The 21,398-nt window shown below is 42.6% G+C and overlaps 1 protein-coding gene across 2 annotated transcripts in view; it reads right to left on the bottom strand.

The window, feature by feature from the left end:
* Window positions 1–21,398, bottom strand: part of nexmifb (neurite extension and migration factor b) — a 50,324-nt gene that overhangs the window by 8,300 nt on the left and 20,626 nt on the right. Inside the window, exon 2 of one of the 2 annotated variants that reach the window (XM_034093575.2) lies at window positions 4,228–4,358. The exons of the other annotated variant lie outside the window; for it this stretch is intronic. Coding sequence (XP_033949466.1) covers window positions 4,228–4,309 — 82 coding nt within the window. The 5' untranslated portion in view covers window positions 4,310–4,358. The remainder of the gene's footprint in view (window positions 1–4,227; window positions 4,359–21,398) is intronic. 2 annotated transcript variants of the gene reach the window in all.

Here is a 21,398-nt window from a genome sequence, read left to right as displayed (position 1 = left end):
TTGGTGATTTTATACAGGTCGTTGTGACAATGTCTTAATCAGTTGAAGACATCCATGTGATGAGTAACAATCAAAACCCACAGAAGCGGGCTTGTAGCAGCAGGCAGATAGCTTTGTTTGCTCTGCATAATTAGGTGACAGCAGCGGAGGCAGGTACGTACACATGGGACACGACAGGCCCATATGTTGGAGACTGTACAACCAATATCATCTACACCTGCCTCCCTCCACAATCCCATGCTGCTGCCTCACACATTTTTCTTCAAATCACGGCAGAAAAAAGTGAAATTGAAAAACATACCACAGCAATTATAGTGAGCACTGAGGTTAACTGGCAACGTCCCCCATTTTAGAATGGATGCGCCTAATCATTATTGAGCTAGTGATAAATGCTTTAGGGGAAGGCTACTAAACAAACAGTATTCAACATGGCTGTATTGGCGGTGGGTAAAACTTTGAATATGGATATGATTTGAGAGTGATTTAACGAGGTAATGATATTTCTGAGAGCAGGTCTCTCTGGGTCTGTGGCCTGAAGACACATTGGAGCTACCACAACTCCTACTAAATGCATACAACTGCGCTCCAGTCATCCTTAATGAAGAAAACCTCAGGAGAAATATGCATCTTCTCTCCTCCTCGCAGAGTCAGCACTGTTACAGTAGCAACTTGTGAGAGGCTGCAGAAGCATCACAGGGAGGCGTTTGCCTGCCATCAGTTCCCTTCAATCTGTGAGCAGAAATGACCTCAGAGCAAAAACATGTTACTGACACATGTTCTGTGTGATGGACCAAATCTATTTTCTACTCTTGACAACTACTTTCTTTTCGCTGTTGCATGGTCAGCCAGACACGGACACAATTCATTAGTAATATTTGGGAATTGTAAGTCAACAGCGGCAGTCTTTGAAATCTACTTTATTTCAAAAACACATGGATATAAAATGATTTGTCTTATCTCTTTCATTAGCCTTACAAAGCAGCAAAGCCATAACAATAGGGAAATTATAAAGGGGGGGTTGTAACTTCCCTCACACCCCCTTCCCCCAGTGCTCACATGAAAGCTAAGCTGCCACCTAATATTGCCAAAAGATTGTTCAAAATTGCTGTGAAACATTAAACTCATATTGAAAAATGTGTTTCCTCAGGGTTTATACTGGATTAACAATCTATCCTATCCAATGTGTGCGTGCATGTGATTTTCTGGTGTGTATGTGAAAGAGAGAGGGGAAGAGTGTGTGTATATGTGCTTGTGTGTGTATTAGAGGAAGAGTGATAGAGTGTGAGTATTGGCTTGGGGGTATAGTGTTATCGAGAGGCCATCTGTCTCCAGCTGGACCATTAGCTCTTCAGCTGTTCAGAATGTGCCACAGATCAGTCAGTCAGACAGAGGTGTACACACACACACACACACACACACACACACACACACACACACACACACACACACACACACACACACACACACACACTTTTTATTTAAAAATAAATATATATATAGACTATTGATGACAAATGAAGTTTGATATTAGAGGTCAAAGGGGGTTTGGCAGCCTCATATTCACTGATACAGTACAGCATAATGTTGCTGCTGGCAAACGTAAACAAGATAAACATCCAAAATACTCACTACTGCTAGAATAAATTATCAAGAGAGCAGATCTAATACTAAAAAAAACAACCTCTAAACCCTCTGAGATCCTCCTAACACGTAGTTTTCTAATTGCGTTATTAGTGAAAGTGCTCCTTGAATAGAAACTGAGGCTGGATGTGGCTCAGCTCACGCAGGCTAGCATGCACATTCACCACAGAGCATATGGAAGGAGCCCGGCGGCTGGCAGGAGGTGCTGATCTTCTGATCCCCAGCCCTGCCAAGCCCAGCCATGCTAGACAGCCCGACCACCGCCAAACCAGACCAGACCGGACCAGTTAGCACTCTGGGCTCTCTGAGGCCCGCCTATCTCTCCAGCCGTCATATTCAGAGCTTCATCCACCTGAGGTAAGCCCTGGCCGCTCAGTGCCAGGAGGCTCAGCGGGGGGGGGCGGGCCCACGGGGAAAAAGTTGGCGCCTGTGGCCTCGTCTATTAGTGTGTCAGATGCCACACATGCACACACACCCATGCTTTTTCAGTTTTTGCTTACAATCCACCTTCAGTCAGTTTATAAACAGGACAATAAACTGAAAATATAACAATGTATGAAGACCACCTGATAATAAAAGAGTTTGTTTTAGCTGTTTTTTTAAACATAAAAGCTTGTACACGCATTTGACCTGTAATTACATTACATTGCATTTAGCTGACGCTTTTATCCAAAGCGACTTACAATAAGTGCATTCGACCAGGAAGATACAAACTTGAAGAAAACAGAATCATATAAGTACATCAGGTTTCATAGAGCCAATCATTTCAAGTGCTACTCAACTGGCTATAGATAAGCCAGTCCTTTATTAGTATATAAGTGCTCTGTTAGCAGTTCTTTGTTAGTAATTCTATCGCTCTAAGTGGAGTCAAAAGAGATGAGTTTTCAGTCTGGAAGGTGTGTAAGCTTTCTGCTGTCCTGATGTCAATGGGGAGCTCATTCCACCATTTTGGAGCCAGGATAGCAAACCCACGTGTTTTTGCTGATGGGAACTTGGGTCCCCCTCGCAGTGCGGGTGCAGCGAGCCGTTTGGCTGATGCAGAGCGAAGTGCACGCGCTGGGGTGTACAGTTTAACCATGTCCTGGATGTAGGAAGGGCCATATCCATTCGCAGCATGGTACGCAAGTACCATAATTTAGTCGTTAACCATGAATCAAACTTAAACCTCCATCCTAAGTTGCCGAAAGAATAAAAAAAGCCCAGATATCAGAAATTGAAGTACAATGCAAATGAAAACAGCTGACATGGCCTTTTCTTTCTTTAATGGCTTTTTGAAATCACTCCTCCCTGCCATCCCCTCTTTTCAGTCCCCTTATTGTTCCTCCTTTTTGCCCGCTATCTCCTTCCCTTCCAACTTCTCCGCTCCTTATCCCAGCTATATGGAGGCTTTTACATTCGCAAATTGCCGAGCTAGCCGTTCTGCAGCTCAGCCACCCGGGGCGTTAAATCATCCAGCTGGTAGGCCAGTCACAGAAGCCGCTTTCTACCTATTGCTCCATCTTCACTATATGACATTTTGTGAATGGTTGGGGGAAATCAATCCAGCCAGTACAGGATGTTCATAATAAGTGGTGAGTAACTGCCGCATGATTCATGGCCATCCTCTTCAGAGAGCTGCCCTATTCCTGCTCAATGGAGCTGCTTTCACTCTTTCTTCTGCCGCTCGTTCCCTACTCTCTCTCCCTCTCCTCTTTCCCTCTCTGTGCCGCTGGAGGGACAGGCTAGTGCTGGGGATAATCTGTGTGATTCTCACAATGGGAACTGGTCAGTCCCACTGAGCATGACCAGAGCTGAGACACTAAGATAAACCTCATCTGAGGATCAGTGGTGCTCGGTAGAAGGGGGCAGTAGCTAGTGGCTGAAAGAGAAAATGCTCAAATGATCAGTGGGGCTCAAGAGTTAGCATCATTCAACTAGCATTATGATGCATTGTGTATGTGATGAGGAATTCACTAAAAGAGAGCAGCATGTTACACCTACAAGAAAACCTAAATAAACTGTGTATTCAACACACAGACAAAGACACAGCACACACACACACACACACACACACACACACACACACACACACACACACACACACCTTTCTTTGTCCATACTCATGGCTGTGAATGAGTGTGAAAGAATTATGGTTGCACCCTTTTTCACATTAGCAGCTTTCTATGAGAAAAGGTAGATGTCATATTTCTGGGTTGTGGAAGCATTGAGAGGGAGAGGATTAACAATAGCTTAAAAAGCTCCATTCAATGTTTCTTTTCCGCTTTTCATTTGAAAAAAGACGGGAAGCGTTTTACCTCCCCTCCATCTTGTCAACGTCTTAAATTTGAGGGCGAAAAAAGCTAATTCAAGAAAGCTAATTCAATGGAACACGGTAAAACCAATTGTCTTTTTAAAGTTTTAAGCTGTTGCTGTCATTTATTCCTAATTCATGTTTGATAATTCCTGAACAAATGTGATCAGAACAAAGCAACAATTCAAAGAATCAAAAAGCAACAATGAATAATTTCGTGCACATTTCTAAATCAGAAACCTTTTTGATATCATTTCAAAAGCTATAGATCAAAGAAGAAAGTGAATGGTTTGTACCTGTGCTCTCCGCTACATTTGCATTTTCTGGTTCTGAAGTCTTCACAATCAATGTGAGACTGCTGTCTGTTAACACATCCATCAATACGGCTCAACGCTTCACCTCCTACGCATCATGTTGACTGTCCCACCTGTTGAAAGAGAGAGCCGGAGAGACACAAAGAAGACGGAGAGAAATAAAGAAGAGGTGTAAGAAGGGAAAGCAATCATTAAAAGGGTCACGGCCATGTGTCTAATGCAGAATAACATCAATAGCACTACATTAGATTTCATAAACAACAAAGTCAGACCCTCACAAAGTTAGTTATTGAGAAGAAGCTTACAAAAAAAGACAGAGACATCAAAGGGGCCCTTGGGGGCACCAAACAATCACTCCTTTCTTTTCTCTGACACAGAATCATGTCTAAGATTAATCTAAACTTTACCAACCAAGAAAGAAAGTACACCAAGAGTCACAGCGCAGATCTCTATGGCAACTGTATGCCATGGAATCCTATTTTAGGCTTCATTTAACATTTATAGCTGAGTCGTTAACCTATGCAAACCTTACACAGGCGGCTCTGAGCCTATTTGTTTATTGTAATTAGCTGAATCCCTCCTTTCTGTGTGCCTCTGCATCAAGGAAACCAAGAAAGGACAGATTAAAGAGATGTGACTGGGGCGGAGACAGCACACTGTGAACACTGACGATACTTTCTACTGGAGCAAGTGAAGGTGAGGGGGCGGGGATGATTGAGTATGTGCATAGTTGCAGGATGCAGTGCACTGAGTACAATACAAAACAATACGTTAAGGTCGAGAAGAGAAGAGAGGTGGAAGAAGTTTGTCAGCCTCCTAAAATTGGGTGGGGTGCCACAGAGAAGAAATGGCATATTAACCTTGCGTGATTCCTGAAAGAATAATGATGATGCAAGAGACTCTGGGCCAGTAAATGATGCACATTTGATGTTGTGGCCTCCTGCCTGTTTATATTGTTTTCTTTTCTCAGCTCCTGCAGTCCTACTCTAGAGGAGTGCTGCTGCAGGATGACAAATGAGCCAGGGGAGGGGATCTAATAACACGATCTCCTTGTGGTGTGAAAACGGCGGCTGGGAGATTAAGACAGACGGCAGACAATAAGACAAAGGTATAGTGTGCAGCTGACTACAAACAACTGCCATCTCGTTCATCCTAAATGTCATTAGCTGTTCACTGACCTAAGCAGGGAGAGCTACCTGAAGGGAACCCCTGCTTCAGAATCAGCTGACAGTCGCAAACACACCGGCTCAGTGGGTAATTACCTCGTGAGCCATCACATCTGCTCATGTGTGTAGCAGGTACAAGGACCCTGTTGGCAGACCCAGCCAGAACCTGTTCCCCTCCTCATAGAGGGGCGCCATTATCCGTGTTCAGGAGAAGCTATATGTCACGGCCTGAGGCAATTTAATAGAAAAATAGCAAACTAAATGACAGTTACTAATTAAAATGTTGGGGATTTTAAAGGGTTACATCCAGTTATATTATCTTCAGTAAAAAGCTTATGTGTAGAAAATAAAATTCATACTTCTTACATGTTTTTATGTTTTCTACATAAAACAGCTCCAGCTCCATTCTGATGGGAGTGATAGATGACTGTGTGCCAGGAGGTTGCCATTTCAACGAGCGTTGGCTAGCAGAAGACAAATACAAGCCATGGCTAAGACGAGGGTCAAGCCCACGAGTAGCCTCCTGCAAAACTTCATGTGGTATTGAAGCACTTTTAACAGAAATGTGACATTAGGAACATTTAGTTAATGTTTTAAAAATGTTATTGCAGTTTAAAACATTTCTTGGATAAATAATCAAATAGAAATAAAATCGAATAAGATATTTTATATTATTATATTGAATTTAGTAAAATAGCTATTTTACTCGTTATATATTTAACAGTGTAAATAGTAATCTGTCACTTATTACATTTCAAAAGCAACCATCTCAGCACTGCCTATAACCCCTGCAGCACAGGCTTAAGTGGTCATTTTGTAACAACACACTGAGAAATTGAAATTCTACATCTAACAACTGATACATCCCCTTCAACAAAGCATGAATTGGAATTGGATATCCCCTCCTGAACCTTCTGACCCAGATGAGCTAAGCTTGGACTTATCAATGCAACAAATCCTGAGACCCAGAAAAAGTGAAGTCTCAGCAGCACTCTATTAGAAACAGGCTGTGGACACCGAGCAGTGTGTCTCCAGAGTGACGGTGACACAACACACAGCCGGGATGTCGGTCGGGCTGCAGAGCTCAGCGCCTAGAGCTGCATGTGTGTGTGTGTGTGTGTGTGTGTGTGTGTGTGTGTGTGTGTGTGTGTGTGTGTGTGTGTGTGTGTGTGTGTGTGTGTGTGTGTGTGTGTGTGTGTGTGTGTGTGTGTGTGTGTGTGTGTGTGTGTGTGTGTGTGTGTGTGTGTGTGTGTGTGTGTGTGTGTGTGTGTGTGTGTGTGTGTGTGTGTGTTAGACAAAGCCCCAAGGCTGAGGATCCACAGCATCAGCATCCACTGGCAGAGGCTGCGCATACAATCCCATGAAGAGTGAGAGAGAAAACGAAAGCCGGGCATTTCACAACAACGCCCTGCTGCCAGCCACATCCAATGCTCAAATGTGTTTATTTTCCACATTATTCTTCATGATTCTCCTGTATGCTCCCCTCCCCTTTACCATCTCCAGCACTCTGTCAAGTCCTGACGAGAGGCCATTTCAATAATGAAGATGGACTAACTGCAATAGAGAGTGCACATAAATTGGAGCTACAGCCAACAAGCATGTCCAATTTGCCAAACGGTTAAGCCTGATGTCTGGCGCAGCTTTAAGAGAGCGCGGCGGCGGTAGCCGTCAACAGGTTTGTGCCGAGCTGACTCATCCATCCACATCATTAATACTTCACAGAGGGCACCATCATTTAACTCTGCAGCAAGAAACCGCTCTTTAAACACCACACATTAGGGCAGGTAATCACTGTGCACTCATTTCTGGAGCATTCAGCAGGTGTAGGAGAATGGCTAGCACTTCTGACCCAGCCATGGAGTGTGCGCCGGAGTTCTTTGCACAACGAGAAACAGAAATAGAGACAAAGAGCAGAGAGTGGGAAAAGCCAAACAGAATGATTAGGATTTGATTCATCCTTTTAAGCCCTCCTCCACCTCCTCCACACACCATGTGTTAATGTGCAAGCTGGATAACAAGATAAGAACATGTTTACTCGCTCTATATGGAACTTATCAGCAACACAATCTAATTCCTGCAAGCCTCTTCCCCGGATCAACGTTTCTCTGCGTTTCTCCTCGATTCGATTGCATTTCTCTCCAGCGAAGCACCAACAACAGGCATGGCTGGAGTGGGATTGTGTATAATTGCAGAAAATACGAAGCAAGATCCCACAGCAGTAGTATACGTAGGTACAAAAGGCCCATTGTGTGAACAGAGGGAAAGAGTCAGGGGCCAAGGAATAGATCCCCAACAGAGGGGCTCTCAAAGAGGGCATAGCGCCACGGGGAACACTGATCCAAACAGACAGTGCTGAAATGGCGACTCCTCTTTTCAGCACAGGTATACAATTTCAGAGCATCGGCTGGCTGCGGACCGGCTGAGTAACCTGCCTCACACGCAACTCAAGGTAATACTGTTGAGCTTGTAGCAATACGTGGTATAGTGCAGAGGAAACAAATCCAACAAAGAGACAGGTACACAGAAATACACAGAAAAATCACAGGGTTATGAGGTATACACTTTTTTTCCAAATTGAATAGAGTTTATAACATGTTCTAAAATCTATGAACAGTAGTTCAAGTCTGAGCAGACACTCTTTCATGTCCAGTGCATTTCACCTGACTCGGTTTGACATCTGAATTTGACCTCTCCTATGTTGGGAAAAGCTACACGTCTAAAACCGAAGGACAGTGTTCCTGTCGAAGAAAAAACAATAAAGATGCCACTAATAATTCTTTTCATTATCAATTGATCTGCCAATTACACCCACAAATAATACATTCATGGTTCCGTCTATAAAATGTCAAAAAAAGTAGTTTCTCAGTCAAAGGTAAGTACATGTACTGTTTTGTCATTCCAAAAGCAGTTGTTCATTCTTAATGTAATATAAAACGTTTGTCACATCCTCTTGTAAACTGGTGGACTATCTCTCCTTAAGTGCATGCTGTTGCCTGAGTTGCGTACAGTTTATTTCTCAGTATGTTCCTTTTATTTTGCAGGAGAAGCAGTAACTCCGTGTCTTTCTGTTTCTACCTCCCAAACATGAGCATTGTTCTGTCGAAGGTCAACAGCTCACCACCAGTATGTCAGAGCGCTCCTCTTCTGAGGGCCCTGACACAGCGAGCCACCTTCAAAGAAGCAGCCCTGTCAATGGCCGACAGATCAAACACTGAATCACCTCACGTCTGTTGAATGTTTCACTTGAACGTGTCGCAGGGAGGCCACAGCCGACACTCGTATTTTGGTGCCTGCAATAACAAGTGAGTGTTTGTAATGAGAGCTGGTCAGCTGAAATCAATAGTGCAATATTAATAAGAGTTTTTGCAGTATGGATATACTGTGTAGCGAAGCACACATCAGAATTACAAGAAATAATCAGACACACGTTGAGCAAGAACTCAAACCTGTATTAACTGTTTTCTTTGCACCTTAGGGGAAGTGCAACAAGCTGTAAGCAAAAGACTGACGTGTTATCGACTAACCAAATGGATGTGGTGAACTTGATCACTACGCATAAAGCAGACATGGAGAAACCGCATTTATTTGGCATTATATTGTTGTCAGTCATTCACGCTTCTTTTATGTCTATTTTGGTCTCCACCAACTCCTGCTCTAAATATCTGGCTCCTTAGCTGATGAATGCTCCACTCTTTGTTTCTGTCTGCTGAGCAGGTCATACATTTATCAGAGCTTTTCTGCGGTAAGAGTGAACCAAAACGGTAACGCTTCCGGCCATGAAACCAAAACAACGACCGAATGACACTAAGCTTTAGTCGGTGAATTACTCTCTATTGGTTCATCCCTGCAAGTAACTTGTGAATACATGCAGTCCTTATATTTAATATGAATATACAATTATAGTTGATTTAAGCTAATAGTTAATAGTTCTTATATTTTAAAAATCCAATTAGCTTATTAATTAATTAAGACATACTAACTACATTTGTTGAATCCCCTTTTGCTATCAAAATAAAGGCCGACACATTCTAGAAAGATTAACTGGTGTTATTTGAAATGGACAACAACACAGTGGCACCTGACCTAAGTTATGTTGTGTGTCAGAGCCATAACAGATATAAAAGTGTTCTAACAGTGTTTATGTTTGAACCACATCTCCACACAAAGCGCTGTCAAGATGACTCTTTTATGAAGATTGCTTGCCAGGTCATATCTGTGCTGCAGCTGAACAAATAGCGCAATAAGTAAGTCTCTGGCACATCAAGGGGAAACATCTGTATCTGTATATCTTAATGTAATGGAGTCTTCTACATGTGCTTCTGCCGCTGTGTGTCCCCTCTGTCAGCTGTTTGGCGCTGTACATGTATTTGATCTAACAGCCTCACCTAAAATCGCTGACATGGCCACGGTGATGAAAGAGATACGGTATCCGCTTGAGGTAATCATCGCCAATAAGGAAGCATCTGATAGGTAGAGATTTACTGTGTATCAGGATTATAGAGCTGGATCTTTATCAGCACAGAACAACCAGAGCCACATGTGGACAAAAGTCTCCGTCTGCTTCAGATTAAAGAGGCATGTCTCTGAATGTTTGTCAAAATCTGCCTTTTTCTTAGTGGACTGTAATATAAGTACATTTGTATTTATTTCTTTATGATCACTTTTCTGCTCAGATACAGCAGATGACTGACACTTGTTGCAGAACTATTTCCTGGCTCAGTATGTGATTTCAGAGATGAACTTTAGGCTTATATTTCTTGACATTTTTCAATTAAATAGAAACATTTGACCACCGTTATACGGGAGTCAAGCTTTATTAACTGACTGAAGAATATTTGCAGAGTGAATATTTTCTTTGCCTGAAAGGGTTTAATTTCGGTCATGTAATAACAGCAAACATTTTGGTTTCTCGTCATTTTCTTGAGTCAATTACCTTAAAAGGTGTCTTTCGTCTATTTAAGTCACGTGATAACAACTGAATCATTTCCATGACAACCAAGCTTATCCATTCACAGAGATGTGGAAACAAAAATATGCACCTTTGTGAGATTGATTTTATTGTTCACAAGGTCAACAAGGAACCTTCAGCATGAATGGGTCTCTGGTTCATGTGGCACGGAGAGCTTCAAGTACCAACATTCATTGTGTGTGAGGCTATTTTAGGCGCCAAGCAAATTGAAATCCAGACCAAACAGGAAAAGGCCTTTCTCCGATTGATAATGTAAATGTAATCAATTTGTAAAGATTTTAAGGTAACAAATTGGGGTATTCATTCCTGGGTCCCATTAGGTTAGAACTACAGCAGAGGGCAGAAATGCAGCACTTCATATATTGGAAAGGAAATAAAATAATAAATGACAAAAAGGTAAAGGCCGGGTGGCTTAGTGCTCTGGCCCTGGGATTACAGCCCCGCCGCACATGTACAATATGTGCATACAATATAAAGAGCGATAGAAAGATCTGTGTAACATTGTTTGCAGACAGCGTATTTGTTTATGATTGAATTGTTTATGGGGTAAAACATTAACAATACATCGTTTTCGTAAGAACTGTTCCAGAAGGTCTGGGGATGTTTTATAGAGTACACCAAGAACAACGACCTATCTCAATTTCTGAACGAAACTGGGGCAGGATAATGCGATAATTCTATAATGTGCTACAATATGGTAAAATGTAAATGACTGTGATATCCTCTGTAGAAATACGGTCCTATTGCTGGAAAACTCGATGATTGCCGATGTATTAGAGTGCCCTTGTGGTATGTACCAATTTAATTTAGTGTTGCTACTTTTCTTTAATGTAAAGTAGTTGTCCTGTGTATATATGTATTGCTTTTGGCTCTATGTCTTCGTCCTATGTGATTTTTTGTAAACTGAAAATCAATAAACATATTGAAAAAAAAAAAAAAAAACAATACATAGTTTTCAGTACAACGTTTCTCTTCACAGATCTACTACAGTTACTTCAACTTGAACATTTATGAAACATTCTGCCGGGCCCCTGTAACCCACTTAAGGGTTTCAGGTACAACCACCATAATCAAAGTCCCGTAGGAAGCACTGGCTTGTGTGCAGCTACCTATACATAGCTCTAGTAGCTACAGTTCAATCTTCCATAGCAAATGGCTTTTTTAAACTACGTTTTGCTTTGCAACAACATATTGTTAAATTACCAATGATAACACATTCTTCATAACATTGGGAGGAAGGACACATCTAGTCACGCACCCTGGACAAAATAAAGTATCAAGGACACCTTATTGCTGAACGGCATTGCATTTCTTTACTTAGCAAGCTGTTTATTACTTTGTCTTCACAACTGTTGCATTAGATCTTATTATTCTTTCATTGTGCATTTCAGGCATGTTCATGGTATTCTTTCAGCTATTGTAATTTAATTTAGTCTGTGTATGTAGATTATTAATTATTTAACAAATGTTTTTTTATTTATTTACTTTACCGTGTCCTTTACACATGAAAACATTCATTACAAATTGATTGAAGTTATTTTAAGAAAATACATGTAAAGGCTGCTGCTGATGAAGAAAATGGCAGATACATGTTCTTCTTTACATTCATGTAGACACAACATTTAATAAACATATTTAATACATTTCCTGTGTACAATGTAGACATTTTTTTACACAATATATAACGTTTAACCTTTTATATAGCTGATAACTTTCTCTATTGCAAAACCTGAGCTTTTGAACAGCGAAGAAAGAAGAGTGAGGAGACACAACCCATTACAATACATCACTGCATGCCACCAGAGACTGCTGCTGCTGCTGCATGTGTTTACAAAGCTGCTTCATTCATACAGTTCGGATGATCAGTCAAAACAAGGCTCCTGCTTAAACCCAAAAAACTAAAGTAACAGAGTCTATGGGGGTGGGGTCCTGCCAGTGAATGGCGGTGAGGAGAACGGAAGAAGGGAGGCAGTAGGCGAGGTGTTAAAAGTTGATTAGGTTGTTAAAGGTCACATAGTCAGGCCTCATCAGCTGTCCCAATGGAGCACAAGAAGCAGCTCAAGGCACTGCTGCTAATGAGACAGAAGCAGTGGCACCCTCACTAATATATGGATATAGCCTGCTGTACAGCAATCTTTAATGTTACATGAGCGTGCCCATGCCAGAACCAAGTTAAAGTGATGACACTGACAAAAAACAACAACATCTTGACTAGCCTGAAGTTACTGTAACAAGCCCCACCCCCCGCAAGAACACACAGAGCACACAGAACTAAGTGAGGCATGTCAAGATACATTATCGGATCACAGAAACTGGTAGTGCCATGTAGGTTTAACATGCATACGTACTTCACAGCACAGAGACATTGGTTTTCACACCATAAACTTTCTCATTACAGAGTCATTTGCTCATTTGTTTGGTCCATCCGCTGCTCTTGAAGGGTCATTCTTATTAAACCATTTACGTATTTAACGAGGCACTGCATGCACGCTCTCACACTCGTGCATTCCCATACACACTCATTACGTGCACAGAGCTCCCACTCAGTACAGTTAAAAACATGCTGATGTATGAGTAACTGCTGATAAATAAAGAAGATGCATCCACCACGCAGAAACCCAGAGCCACAACTAGCAATCATGACCAAACCCTTCGAACTCCTCACACACACACACACACACACACACACACACACACACACACACACACACACACACACACACGCACGCACACACACACACACACATTTGCATTGCATGCATCAGCTCATCTTTACTGCAACAATGAAAAAAGGTCAGCCATCAGAGATGCAATTATCATATTTCCAACAGGTGAATTTATTAAAGCAACGCTTCGTTTGCTTTGCTGAATCTAAATCAGGCTGAGGGGTTGGGGGCCATTACGCCGCCGTGATCAGAGCTAATACAGAGACATAACGTGCTGCAGGTTTACATGCATGCAGGATCACTCTGTCAATTTCTGTTCCTGCTACAACAATGCCTGTCAGACGCATTATGGGTTGAAGTGATCAATATTTGTTATTACACCACTTTGTTCTACCTCTCGCACATAAACTCCAGAATAATTGACATTTATGCAATTGTTGGTGCCACTGCCTTTCTGTTCTTCACAAGTGAGAGTGTGTGTGTGTGTGTGTGTGTGTGTGTGTGTGTGTGTGTGTGTGTGTGTGTGTGTGTGTGTGTGTGTGTGTGTGTGTGTGTGTGTGTGTGTGTGTGTGTGTGTGTGTGTGTGTGTGTGTGTGTGTGTGTGTGTGTGTGTGTGTGTGTGTGTGTGTGTGTGTGTGTGTGTGTGTGTGTGTGTGTGTGTGTGTGTGTGTGTGTGTGTGTGTGTGTGTGTGTGTGTGTGTGTGTGTGTGTGTGTGTGAGTGTGTGTGTGTGTGTGTCCTCACTATAATAAACATGTGGCAGCATGAGTCCCTGCCTGTGCGTTAGTGAGAAATGCATTGGCCAGTGCAGGAGTGCGTTTTTGTACAGTCTCTGTGTGCTGGAGTTTGATATTGTGTGTCGACTCTACTGTGTGCGCGACGTGCACGTCTGTTCTTGTAAGAACTTAAAGTGAGAATCCTTCACGAGAAGCACATAAAGGTGATGCTGGATCACAGGGAAAGGGCATCAGAACGAGAAGTGATGATGGTCGCTATGGTGCTAGCCTCCATGATAGCCAATCACAGCTAAGAGAGAGAGCACGGAACACAGAGCTATACTGTTCCTATTTTAATTCAACTACTGCAAGAACAGATCTGCCTACAGCGGAGACGGAAGAAAGCAAAATCACACTCAATAACAGTGTTGGCTACAACTGCCATCAATGGCTAATCAATAGAGCAGTGCAACTATGGGAGACATGTTCCATTAAGTCTGCAGGTCAATGTGTTTGCCAGCAGATTGCACTGGTTTATTTTCCCTGACGCTTGTCCCCGGTCCGATACCTTACATGCTTTATTAGCTGCCCTGCTTGGATGCATTGATGTGTATCAGTGGTCAACCCCGAAGTCCTATCAGTCAGTCCCTCTCCAAAGAAAGAGGATCTCTGACCTCTGACCCAGGATGACCCTCAATTAATTAGGCGTGTGTGTGTTTACCAAACATCTGCCCCCCTCACACCATTACTCCCCTGTCTGAAAAACAGCGTCCCATTTAAAATAAAGGCATCAATACTAATGGTGAGTTGAGACGCAGAGGTGGGCAAAATATTGAGCGAGATTACTAACAGACAGAAACTGCAGCCAAATTTCAACGACCCAATATGTTATTGGCTGGTTTAACTAAACTGTGAAAATATGGGTTTAATTTTTTTTACATCAGCAGTGATTTGTCCTTTTTTATCAGCAGCAAGCTCTTTTGTCAGCGCGCACATGTCGCCACTACAAACACTTACAAACACAATGTGAGAACACGCACGCAACACAAGAGCTAGTAATTAATGAAATGACCTCTGAATGCTGCACCTACAGCAGCCCCTTCTCATCACACACACACACACACACACACACACACACACACACACACACACACACACACACACACACACACACACACACACACACACACACACACACACACACTAGAATAGAATGGCAGTCTGTAGCTGCTGGAACCTGCCAATTATTCTGTACTTTACTGGACCCTCGCTGAATCGGAGGTGTGATTGGAATAACAACTATTCTCCGAAACCACGCATTTCTCCATTCCCTGTAGGGCGGCATTGAACCGGCAGGGGAAAACTAGATGGTAGCGACGATGAGGAAGAGGCTGTGTACGAGACAGAGGAAGAGGAGAGGGATAGGAAGCAAAAAGCCAAGGATTACACGGTGAGGGAGAGAAAGGGGAGGAGGGGGAGAAGTCAAAGCCGGGGCTCCCTGGCAACATGCAGAGGCAGAGTGAGAGTGCTGCCTGAGTGACACTCACTCTCATATCCCCCCCTCTGGGGAAATAACCCCCTTAATCCAGCATGCTCTTTCAGATAGACAAGATCACCCTTCTTCTCCCAGCAAGGATATGAAACGCTCCCCCTTGTGATTCAAATACCAGAGATGAGGGCTCGAAATCGAATAGACAACTATATGACGTGGTGGCGCAGCTAGAGAAAGACATCAATGCCCCCGTCTCCTCCTCTCCCGCAGCTGACTCGCTGCCACGGTAGGGGGCACAAAGTCATTGGTTAGCACGGGAGGAAGTGGCCTGCCATTGGCTCTTTTGTTGGGAGGTGGCATAACATTGGTAGTAGTAAGAGGCACATTTTTAGAGAGTGAGGCGCATTCATTCTAAACACCTGCTTTTTAAAGGACAAAGAAACCACATTTTATGTCAGACTACAGTTTCCAATTTTTTTTCTTTCTTCTTTTCTAAAATAACTGGCCTATTCACAACTCCCTTGACTTGGTTTCTGAAAATCATATACTTAATCGTTCTGCGGATTTGAATGCCAAGCTTAGTAATATCCCTTCTAATAAGCACACACAATGTGACAAACACTCGGAGATGGAGTTAATTAACGGTACACAGCACTGGACAGCCGCAGAATCAATCAGGTAAAGGCGGGCCCGGTCGCAGCAGGCCAAGCGGCAGGACCCGCCAACCACGCAGCCTTTCAGTGTAAACCGAGGGAGGTCTTTTTCGCTCCTTACTGCTAAATCACTCCACAGCCAGGCTGCTTGGCACGCAGAGCGAACTGCAGAGCTAGGCCGACACAGTGTGATATTATATTAGCATTACAAAGGCTTTCCCACCATCTGTGACACACAGAGGGAAATACAAATCACTTTTCTGTTTCCAAGCTCAGATTGCTGATGTTTCCATAGGTTCGGTAAAGAGGGCTGCTGATAGCTTGGCCGAGGGTGACAAACGAAACATTCATTTATGACAGCCTCTCTGACACGTGTGACTCACCTCCAGTTCAGTACAGTGCATACACGTAGCCTCGTGGTTATCCAAAGCCTTTTAACTTCAGCTCAGGGTTAATAAATATGGTTAATATTCACAGCCATTACAAACCTATCCATTTGCACACTGCGAGGGGGACCCAAGTTCCCATCAGCAAAAACACGTGGGTTTGCTATCCTGGCTCCAAAATGGTGGAATGAGCTCCCCATTGACATCAGGACGGCAGAAAGCTGACACACCTTCCAGACTGAAAACTCATCTCTTTCGACTCCACTTTGAGCGATAGAATGACTAACAAAGAACTGCTAACAGAGCACTTATATACTAATAAAGGACTGGCTTATCTAAAGCCAGTTGAGTAGCACTTGAAATACTTGGATCTATGAAACCTGATGTACTTATATGATTCTGTTTTCTTCAAGGTTGTGTCTTCCTGGTCGAATGCACTTATTGTAAGTCGCTTTGGATAAAAGCGTCAGCTAAATGCAATGTAATGTAATTTGACAACACTGCACTCTGTGGCGATTTCTACTCTGATTCAAAAAGATATGCCAGGTTTATGATCACTTCTAGCATAGTGTATGATAAGAGTGCAATGTTCTCCTCGCTGAGAGCAGATAGAGTTCTGTGCTTCACTCAGCAGCCTAGGGGAATGAATAGACTTGGCTCGTCCACACAGCTCTCCTTGCTTTCCACTGTAGCCTGTTGTCACTAGCCCCTGGTCGAACGCCAGTCGCCTACTTGGCAGGGAGAGGTGCTGTACAAAGCAACTGGCAGGTCTGGTAAATAATGCTGATGGAGTGTGATAGAGAGAGAAGCGTCTCCTTTTATTCCACACAGCTACTCTATCCATTCCGGTGAGGACAGACAAATGCCACCTGCTTTCTCCCCCAATCTAAAGGAGCATTAAAATAAGAAAGATCCGACCTACCTAGCTCCTCTTGTGTTATCTTTCATGATGTACGCCAGCTTAAGAAAAACCAACAGCCCCCAGCCAATGGCTTACCAATATATTCAGCACTGCAGTAGCAGACAACCTGCCAACAGCTGGGATTTACTGTGAAAACTTCATGCATACAATTACACAGATGAAGGAGGGACAAGTGGACAATAGCAATGCAGCGTTGAGGGGAAACACTCATCCAGGCAATCATGCAAAGCCCTCTACTTAGTTAGCGAAACAGGATGGAGGGAGAGTGAAAGAGAAATACTTGATTTTCATAGTGACTTTATAATTCAAGATTCGACATCAACAGAGAAATATGATCTCCCTCCTGTGTTATTGCCGTGACTTCTTTAACCTCAAAGGTAAAGGTCACCCGAAAAAAACAAAAAATAATAATGTTCCTCTTACATGTAGTGCTTTTTGTGATTCTAGATTGTTTTGGTGTGACGTTGTTTAAGATATTTTAAAAAATCACAGCCCGGTTTCTCAAGATGACCCACAGACTTTGTTGTGAGCAGATTCATGTAACTGTTTTCTTTCTACGGGTGAGGTGTAGTTTGGCAGAAAGAAAATAGTTCCTACATGAAACTAAAAGAGACATAGCTCTTGAGTTTTTCAAATCTATTTGTTTGGGGCTTTGAGCACCACAAGTGTGCTAGTTCCATTATATTCGAGAGCAGGCAGACATCTCTATGGCCGTTATTTCTAACACTCGACAACTCACACCAAAACAATCCAGATAAAAAAGCACCACAGGTAACAGGAAAAATATCAGTTGGCATCAACTCTTTCAGTCATTGTAGGAAAGAGCTCTGCAGTAGATTTCCATGCACTGTTGTAAGAGTTTGCATATGTGGCTTTACGCCTGCTGATGCTTTGTCGGAGCAGAACCAAGATCAGACATATTGCCATTAACATTGCTCATTATCCCTATTCACTAAAATGACATCTCCCCATCACGGCTTCCTGTGTAGGAACATTAAGGAGCAGTGCAGCTTACCACAGGCTATATCTAAAAGGAGAGCGCCCTTCATAGTATGCGTGCACACATTGAGAGGAAGTGGGCAAACACTTATGAACATGAACACTTATCAGTGGAAGCAAGAAATCCTGTAAATGACAGCGCATGATCTCATATGAAGGCTCTGCGCCAACCTGTAATCTGTATATGTGAATGCATGCTTTGCCCATGTGGACCCCTGTCATCTGATGTGGGTATTAACTGGGAGTATTACTGCATATAAAGAGCATATATGGCTCAGTGGCTGTATATAAAGCCACTCTCATCCATGTGGGAGTGCGAAGGGTCAATGAGGTTCCCAGCCTAGTGTAATATTCCTGTCACTGAGCCTCATTTCGAAAATACCTGTTGATGCATCCGGCATCTTCCCTTTCACTAAGAGTAATTCGCATTAGCATATGGCCCAGAATATACAGCTTGGTAGAGCAGTCAGGAAGACAGCACGGTGGGAGCGAAGGTAGCGGGGTTAGCTCTCTTGTCAAAACCAATATCCCCCTCTTCAAGACTAGACTGGGGAGCCAAAATCATCTGCATAAAGGAGAGGCACTAAAACCACCTTTTATAAAATATGACAGGGGAGCCAGCTCACACTGGTTAAAGCATGATGAAAGGAATGGAATCCAGCACAGCTCCCTGTCTGTCGATAATCAAACAACCCTGGCGCTAAAAGCATGGCATTCAAATTCAATTTTGAAAGCTGTGGCTGTCTGAGAAAAGGAAAAGGCGCGAGAGGAAAAAACACATCCCTATTGTTTTGAACTCTGTGGGAGCTTAAAAGATGTGTTTTATAATGGCTCACATTAGGAATAAACATACAAACCCTAAAAGCAGAAAAATAGTTAACGGTACACTTGGTGTACGCTGAAATAACGAAATGCGGCGGTAATTGCGTCAAATGATGATTGATTGGCAATGCAATGAAAACAATGAAGACTTAAATTAAAGTGCAGCACGCTCTCACGATATCTTTCCAGCCCGAGCATGACAGCCACATGAAATCCCCAAGGAAACAGCAGTACATATTAACCAGCAGATGATGACAATACATCACATGGATTATCACAACCCGTCAATGTAGAAGATATCCTTGTTGCATCAGAAAAGTATCAGAAAAAAGACAAAGAAGAAAATGCCTAAATATGTTTTTATTTAAATGTATCTATGGGGCAAATAACATCAATGCACAAAAAAGAGTTGCACATGTTTGCTGACACGACAGTAGGCTTTTACATGTCGTAGTGCGGCAGAGCAGCCAGGGCAACAGCGAGGGAGTATGAATGCCTTATTACGGTGTGTGAAGTGGACCCGGGAGCAGGGAGAGGAATGTTTCAGCGACAGAGGCAGAGGATGATGAAAGCCCTGCACAGAGAAGTCGAAAGCGACGACACATGACACAGCTCATAACTGCTCACCATCCAGGACAGGATCGCATTCATGTAGCCTTCTGCTTCATGTATATTTAAACACTCGCAGCTCCAGTTCAATTTCAGCTAAAAAATATGTTGAAACACACACACAGGTATATAAATACATATGAAATATCAGGGCCAGTCTCACAGAGCCAAAGCCGAAGCCGCAGATGACCCCCAAACTGGATTTTACTTTTCTTTACATTGTTTCATTTGAATAAATAGAAAATTGAGCAGGCTGTAGTGGCTCTGACACATTAAGACTGTGATCTTCACACATGGGTGTATCTTCAAGGCCCTTGGTGTGTTTGTGTATGGGTGTCGATGTGAGAAATTGCGAGGGTGTATTTGCTTGACTATATCTTTGTGTAAGAGAAAAAAGGGAATGACGCGTTGATAAGAGAGACGGAGCGAGCGGGAGAGAAAGAGTATAGACATGACGGCTGAGAGCAAATGAGAGGGAGAGAGAGAACATGGTGGTGATGGTAGAAAGAAAGGGGGGGTCTCAGTGAGCCCAGGGGGTAGGTAAGATTACAGATGTATACACAATGTTCTGGAGCACAGGCCAAGGGCTGAATAACAGAGTGTTGCTGTTTCTCCAGAGCGGCTTGCTTCAGCTCACTCGGTGCCTTGTTCTGCTCAAAGCCCAGGGCAGCCATTCAGAGACTCTCCGCACTAACAGCAGACAGACTCTCAAATCCCAAATAGTTCCTCCAACAGAATGGCACTGTTGTTGACGAGCCCTTAAACAGAAAAGGGAAAGCTTTTCTTCACTGCGACCTTATTTGTCATTATTCCTTCTAGAGTACATTTTCAGCATTTCGTCTTGGTGTTGCTTATTCATACATTAAAATGTAGGGCAATAGGTAATTGCTCCTACTTTACCTCCTTCCATTATCATTTTGCACAGATTAGGTGATACTGCAATTATCTCAAATGTCATGTAAACACCCAGGCTAATGTTAGTCGAATTAAGCTAGTAGTAACCCGATAAACGTGGATTACATGTCAATCTTGTGAATTACTGTGGCATGGTTTATAACGTGCATGTAAATACAGACTGACTTAGTATCGTTTGCATTTTGAGTGTATTCAGTAAGTACTGTATTCAGATTGGTGTCAAAAACAAGGTAGAGAAACTTTAGGCCAAGGCTATCAATTTGACAATAATATTCTGCACGATGAGAAAAGGTACAAATTCTATGCACTGATTTCTCAGGGTTGTAGTAATAGCAGAAGGAGTAAATGCGTTTTTTACGACCCTGGGAGAAAACAATGTTCTCGCTGAGCTCTTTTGCGCACAAAACATGTCAAGCAGTTTGACTTTATTAATCACCATTTTGTTTACAATGGCAGTGAAAACCTGAGTGAAAACCTATTCTTGTGAGGAGCTGGATCACGTCTAAAAAGGAGAATGGCAAAGCTGAAAACTCATTACACAATTCAATTAGGTACTTTAACTTAAAGACATTAACGTTTCTTCAAACTAAATCTTTACTGACTAAACAGGTGTTTAACAACTGGAGACTTTGCCAGTCCAAGAAATGATGACATCTAAAGAAAACAACAAGCACCATGTAAACAAATGCAGGATAAAAGCCAATATCTTCTGTTGAAGTTATAAAAGAAACTCAACATAATGTATTTTATTTGTGGAGTTATTCAATAAAAGCATATATTCATCTTTTGTTCATTTCTTCCCTATATTTATTGATTATTATTACATTTGGACATTGTAT

The sequence above is a fragment of the Pseudochaenichthys georgianus genome, chromosome 10 (genome assembly GCF_902827115.2).
Source record: "Pseudochaenichthys georgianus chromosome 10, fPseGeo1.2, whole genome shotgun sequence".
In the NCBI taxonomy this organism is placed as follows: domain Eukaryota; kingdom Metazoa; phylum Chordata; class Actinopteri; order Perciformes; family Channichthyidae; genus Pseudochaenichthys; species Pseudochaenichthys georgianus.
This window is presented reverse-complemented; position numbering and strand designations above follow the sequence as displayed.